The 6,910-nt window shown below is 51.6% G+C and overlaps 1 protein-coding gene across 1 annotated transcript in view; it reads right to left on the reverse strand.

Annotated features, from left to right (window-relative positions):
• NOL4 (nucleolar protein 4) overlaps positions 1-5,648 on the reverse strand; it is a 188,402-nt gene extending 182,754 nt beyond the window's left edge. The window contains exon 1 of the mRNA XM_085221021.1: positions 5,240-5,648. Within this exon, the coding sequence (XP_085077147.1) occupies positions 5,240-5,506 (267 nt within the window). The 5' untranslated portion in view covers positions 5,507-5,648. The remainder of the gene's footprint in view (positions 1-5,239) is intronic.
• Positions 5,649-6,910: the final 1,262 nt, after the last annotated feature.

Genomic DNA, 6,910 nt, shown 5'->3' on the forward strand with positions numbered 1-6,910 from the left:
TTTTTTTTTTTCCCTCCAGTTACAAACCAATGTATAATTCTAGGTAGAGAACTATGCAGAAAACATAAAAACATAAAAATAATGTATACAGTGTGGTAAGATGCTATACTAGTAGTATTAATTCCACACATCCTTATGGTTGGGAGCACCACCCATTAAAATCTGATAGCAATAGCTGTCAGGCATTTGGCATATTTGTTGGCTCAGCACGTGTGTGCAGTGTGCCTGGGCCAGGCATCATCTCACTGTTCTCATAAAGCACAACCTGGGCCTAATGAAAGAAAATACGAGATGATAATAGCAGCAATCAGAAAAGTAGAAAAGCAAGATGTTCGCCAAGTTGCAGATACAAATGCTGCTCTGTGTGCTGTCCCACTCTAGACCTAAAATGGCTGTTTTGCAGGGGCTGTTGTTGCTTGGTGACCAACAGTGCATCTCCTAGGCCACAGAGGGATGTGAACATTCAAAAATTGATTTGTTCCTGTTGCTTTTGAGGAGTCCAAATGTGAAAATAGATGAAGCCAACACATAATCAGCCGTCCATTCTCTTTGCTGGCGTGCTTAAACTTGGTATTTAAGGCAGGCCTGTGATTTGGAGCTCCTTCCCAACCAGAGGAGGAAACAGCAGAATAAATCCTAGCCTGCTCATGTCCACAGAATATGTAAGTACACCAAGCCCAGCTACTGTGAGGCTACAAGATACCCTTGCTTCAATTAAGCCTGTGTTGTACATCCAGCCTGTTCCGGTGCAACCTCCCAGTTGCTATCAGGCTCTCTTTCTTTCATTAGAATCAAGTAGTTAATTAGCCCCAGCCTGTCCTCTCTCCTTCTCTCTTTCCCTTTAACGCAGCAGTAATGATGTCTAATTACCAGCAGCAGTGGATTACAGCACCATCAGGAGCAAATCTCTCTGGCTGACAGCAAAGCTGAGCAGCAAATCTTAAAGCTTCAAGGAGAGAATAATTCCTAGCAAAGTATTTCAATATTATTTTCTTGTTTTTGACCAGCTTGTGACTTTAGAGTCCAACTCGTAATTTCATCCATCCTGTTATTGCAGGGGGAGTGCTCGTGCTGCCAATAGTGATTAATATTAAATTGAAATTCCTTTTACCTATGGTGAGATCAAGTGATGCACAGAAGAGGGAGAGGACAAGGGAGGGAGTCACAGTTTGGGGATCTGTTTCTGTTTGCGGCTCTCTCTGAACAAACACAACTGTACACAATAAAATAGATATGAAAAAAATAACAGTAGGGATGTCTCTAAATTATCGTAAATTGATAAACTCTTAAATAATTCATGAAAGTCAAAGGAAAGAGAGAATGGGCTTTAAAGGCTTACCAACAATTACTGTCCAGTGAAAATTCCATATTTCCTCCTGTACATGTCATTTCTGGCTGGGTGAAATTCCCTCCCTGTGCACACCAATGGAAGATGTACCGGTGGGACAGGGGCTGCAGCCCTGCTCTGGGCACAGCCAGCACCTCACACGAAGAGCTGCTACACCACAGGTCTGCATAAACGCCTCCTCTGCCATATGTGGGTGGACACTAACGCTGGTTCCATGGTTTTAGGAGGGCATTTATTTCTCAGAGCTGTCTGTTGTGTAAGAGTGCTGAGTGTGGTCTCTTATGTTGGACAATGGATTAGTCCTGGATAGCAGAAGAAAGGATTTTTTCCTAAATGCAAGTCCTTTTCTATAAGGGTTTGTATGTCCTTGTTTAATTAACATGCGAATATTCCGAAATTCCTAACCGATATGTCATGCTAACTTTCCTTCCTTGCTTTTATTATGATGCCTGCTTGGATACTTAACTATTCCAACTATATCTGAAAAGTCATGGCAGCCAGATGGAGTCCCTGGTGCCTGGAAAAAAAAGCAATGTCACATTCATTTTTAAGAAGGGTAGAAAAGATGAGCCTGGAAACTACTGACCTGTCAGCCTCACCTCAGTACTACAGAAGATCATGGAGCAGATCCTCCTGGAAGCTCTGCTAAGGCACATGGAAGAGAGGGAAGTGATATGAGATAACCAGCATGGCTTCACCAAGGGCAGGCACTGCTGACTAACCTTGTTGTTTTTTACGATAGTGTAACTGCATCAATGGAGAAGGGAAAAGCCACTGATGTCATCTATCTGGACTTCAGAAAGGCCTTTGACACAGTCCTCTTTAACATCTTTCTCTCTGAATTGGAAAGATATGGATATGATGTGTGGACTGTTTGATGAACGAGGAACTGATTGTGAGTTCATACCCATAGAGTGGTGGTGAATGGCTCAATGACCAAATGGGGACTGTGGACAAATGTTGTCCCTCAGGGATCAGTACTGAGTCCTATACTCTTTAATATCTACATCAGTTATTTTGAGAGTGGGATCGAGTGCACCCTCAGCAAGTTTGCAGATGATGCCAACCGTGCAGTGTGTTCAACATGCCTATGGGATGGGATGCCATCCAGAGAGACCTAGACAGGCTTGAGATGTGGGCCCAAGTGAATATCATCAGATGCAACAAACCCAAGTGCAAGGTCTTGCACCTGGGTTGTAGCAACTCCCAGTATCAGTACAAGCTAGGGGATGTAACGATGGAGCACAGCCCTGCCAAAAAGGACTTGGGGTACTGGTAGGTGGGAAGCTGGACATGACCCAGCATTGTGCCCTCACAGCCCAGAAAGCCAACCGTATCCTGGGCCACATCAAAAAGGAGAAGCCGAGTGACCTGGGTCTGTTCAGCTATGAGAAAAGAAGATTGAGAGGGCATCTGATCAATGTCCATAAAAAGAAGCGTGGCCAGCAGGGTGAGGGAGATGATCCTGCCCCTCTACTCTGTGCTGGTAAGGCCTCTACTGGAGTACTGCATCCAGATGTGGAGTCTGCAGTACAGGAGGATCTGATGGAACTCATCCAGAGGAGGGCCACACAATCCAAGGGGTGGAAAACCTCCCCCACGAGAACTGGCTGAGGCTGTTCAGCCTGGAGAAGAGAAGGCTCTGGGGAGACTTGAGAGCAGCCTTTCAGTATCTAAAGAGAGGCAATAAGAAGGAAGGGAACAGACTCTTTAGCAGGGTCTGTGGCAATAGGACAAGGGGAAATGGTTTCAAACTAAAACAGGAGAGATTTGGATTGGATATAAGGAAGAAATTTTTTACAGTAAGGATAATGAGGCACTGGAATAGGTTTGCCAGAGAGGTTGTGGATGCCCCATTCCTGAGGACAGCCAAGGTCAGCCTGAAATAGGCTCTGAGCAACCTGATCGAGCTGTATGTGTCCCTGATTATTGGAGGGGAGTTGGACTGCATGACCTTTAAGGTCCCCTTCCAACTCAAAAGATTCTGTGATTCTGAGGTAGTTATTTCCATACAAATATCAGTACTCATATACGCATTTATAGGGATATGCACCAATATTCAGTGTTGAGGGTGTGATCCTCCGAATGAACAAAGGTGAGCCCAGCAAGGTGCTCAACCTCTTACTAAGATAGCTGAAGGAAGAAAAAAAATGAGAATTTTTTATACCTGCAAATAAAATAGAAGAAGGGATGCAAGGTGGGATCTCCAAGCTCCCGTGGACAGGCAAAAGTGAGAGAAAATATACAAGTTGATCATCTGAATCTTGTGTGTCAGAAGCCCAGGTAAGCCCTTCATTTTTAAGCTCTGTGTTGTAGAATGTAGGATAGCCTGTTTGTTTAGTAGGGCAGTCAGTGCAATTTTACTCTCAAAAATATGACTGCTTATATCTTTGAACTCTCTGTGGTAAAGAATGGTCTTAGGAATAAAAGATCTTCTTGCTGACTCTCCAAAATCCTTATTACTGTTAAGCAAAAGATATTAAAAAATAGCAACCTAAATTGAGACTTCGGTTGTGGACAACTTTTCACTCTGCTTGTTGTCAAATTTCATTGCAAATTACATTTTGTCTGTGGCACCTGCTGGGGGGTGAGGTTAGCAGCCAATCCCCCGGCAGACCAAAGGGGATGGCCCAGCGCCCGGCTCCATAGGCACGCCTAGAACGCGGCAGCGCACAGAAGCCACCGAGAGGGATCAGACTCCCTCCGTGCTTCCCCTTCTCTTCCAATCTTCGTATTTATGAACTCCCGACGACGAATCTCCCACCTCGGCCTCCCCGCAGCCAGCGGGCGATGCTGCCAAGGGATGCCCGGGCTCCTTCCCTCCCCGGCAGCTACGTCACGGCCAGACCCAGAACGCTTCCACGGAGCCCCGTTGGCCGCGCCGCCCACCGCCGCCGGGCTCCCACCGAACCGGCGAACGAACGGTGCTCGGCCACGCCGGTGCCCGGGCAGGGATATTTTTAATTGCCGGGTTTCCTTTCGCAGCCGTCCCCGTCCCCCCTCCCCCCCCCGCCTTCCGCCCCGCACATAGACAAAAGAAGCTTAGCTTGCGTGACCCGGAGCGTAAGAAGTCAGAATAACGAGACGTTAAGATAGTTCAATAGGCAAAACCTACTTGTAGCCAACCGTTCCCATCTTCTTACATAGGAAAATCTGTAGCTGCTGCCACCAGCCAATATAATAGCTCTCCCGCTGTCAGCCCCGCGCCCCGCTCTGCGGCCCCGCATCCCGCCGGGGGCTGGCAGCGGCCGAGCGCAGGCTGTGTGGCTGCGAGCATCGCGCAATCCCGACCAGAGCACCGAGAGACACCATTTGGTCATGCGGAACCCCATCTCCCTTTGTTGAGCATCCTCTCCCCGCCGCCGCTCCTAGCACCGTAGGCAGCCAGGCGCACGCTCCCGCTGTTCGCCGATCCTGAGGGCTGCGGTCTAACAATAAATTAAAAAAAAAAAAAAAAAAAAAGACGACCCCCTCCCTCCTCTTCACTCCCCCCCCCCGCCGCTACAGACATCCCGGGGAAAGCCCCGGCCGAGCCGTGCACGGCGCCTGCCCCGCGCATCGGTGGTGCCCGAGGCCGGGCACAATGGCCGGGCGGGCGGCGGGACAATGGCCCTCCCCGAACCACCGCCGCTCCGCTCCGCAGCGGCCGGGGGGAACGGGGGGCGACGGCGGCGACGAGAGCGGCGGCGGGGACCGGCGGGTGTGTTCCGCGCGTGATCGCTCGCTCGGGCCCACAAAGAGCGCGGCGGTGGGGATGTGACAGGCGGGCGCGACATGGTGATGATGACTCGGGGGAGAGGGAGGAAGGAGCCAACTGTGGCTGCGGCTCCCCCCGCTCCCGGAGCGGGCTGCGGCGGCCGACATAGAACAAGAAGACGATTCTCTACTAACCGTGGTTTTGACTGGCACGTACAGCACTTGCTTCCCTCCTCCAGCACCACCACTGACCTCGTCCGAGTCGCCGAGCTGGAAGCCTTTAGATTTGACCCAGAATTTGAATTTGGCGTTATCCGTGGAGCTCGACTCGGAGCCGTTCAGCAGCTGGACGATCCGCTCGTATTTTTTACGGGTCACCGTCTTGGTTTTGCCCGAGTCCCCGTAAGTCCGGAGGCACCAGTCCTGGAACTGCCGGTACATGTCCCGGTCGCCGCTCTCCATCGTCCCCCCGGCACCGCGCGCACGCGGCACCCCCGAGCCGAGCCGGGCCGGGCCGAGCCGGGCCGGGGCCGCCCGGGTCACTCGGCACCTGTTCGCCCGGCGCTCATGGGGCGCCGGCACAGCCCCGGCGCAGGCAGGCGGCCCCCGGCGGGGTTTTTTTGTTGTGGTGGTGCCGCTCCGGGCGGGGGGGCGGGGGCCGGCCGGGGGCTGGGCGGGGGGGGCTCTGCGCGGTGGGGAGCGGGGCGGGTGGAGGGCTCCGCGCTGCGCAGCGGCGGAGCGAGGCAGGATATCCCGGCGGCTGCGGCGGCGGCGGAGAGACAGCTTCGGCCGGAGAGAAAGAATTAAAATCCCATCTTTAGCAAATCTCCACTCGGCCCCGCGCTGCGCCCGCGTTCATCCTGGATAACGCAGGTGAAGGGGAAAAATGGAAAGAAGAAGGAAAAAAAAAAAAAAAAACACCAAAAAAACCACCAAAAAAAAAAAACAAGCCCTCCCTCCTGCTCCCTCCTGCAGGCTGTGGCGGGCTGTGTCCGTCCGGGCTGTGCCTCCCGAGCAGCGCAGGAGGGAGGGAGCACTGAAGGGCAAACTGCTCTCCTCGCTCCCCTTTATTCCAGGGCTGGGCGCGCTGCTGTCCCCGCTCCGGGCATGGAGGTGCTGGAAGGAAAGAAAGTTCTTACCTGCTATTTTCTAAGCTTAATTACATCCGATCCGCGGGTTTAGTACAGATTTTTGTTATGGGAAAAAAAAAATCATAATAATAATTAAAAAAAAAAATTGTAATGCTCCGTAAGCATTTCACTTCTTCATATTCCGTCCCATTGAATTTAGCGATGCCCTTTTAAGGCTTTTCATCCATTGATTCACTCTCAGCAGATGGAGAGGGGGAAAAAAAAAGAAAAAGAAAAGGAAAAAGAAAAGGAAAAAAAAAAAAAAAAGCGAAGAGATGTAGGAGATGGGAGATGGGCTCGGCCGCTGGACCGGAGGAGAGCGAGCTCGGTCCCAGGAGGGCTGCGAGGAAAGGAGGCGGCTCTCGGGCGCTGTGCCGGGGTGATGCCGGCTCTCGCACGCAGGACTCCTCGGGTGCAGGAGAGCCTTGGGGGGACCCTTCGGGCTGAGCCGGCTGCCAGGCGTGCAAGTAAGTTTGCATGCGGATGCTGAGCAGAACCTCCCCTCCCCCCCCCCCCTTTTTTTTTTAAGGGATGAAGAAGAAATGATGATGATGATGATAATAATAATAATAATAATGAAAAGCAGTGATTTTTTTCCTACTCCTTTTGCCACCGCTTCAGCTCACGCCGCTCCGAGCAGGACCCCCCCCTCCTCTTCCTCCCGCATTTCTCCGCCTCCTCCATCCAGCGCCGGGCTCCGCTCCGCTCCGCGGCTCCGCTCCTCACCGGGCTCCGC

The sequence above is a fragment of the Meleagris gallopavo genome, chromosome 3, assembly GCF_905368555.1.
Source record: "Meleagris gallopavo chromosome 3, MGAL_WU_HG_1.1, whole genome shotgun sequence".
NCBI classification, from domain to species: Eukaryota; Metazoa; Chordata; class Aves; order Galliformes; family Phasianidae; genus Meleagris; species Meleagris gallopavo.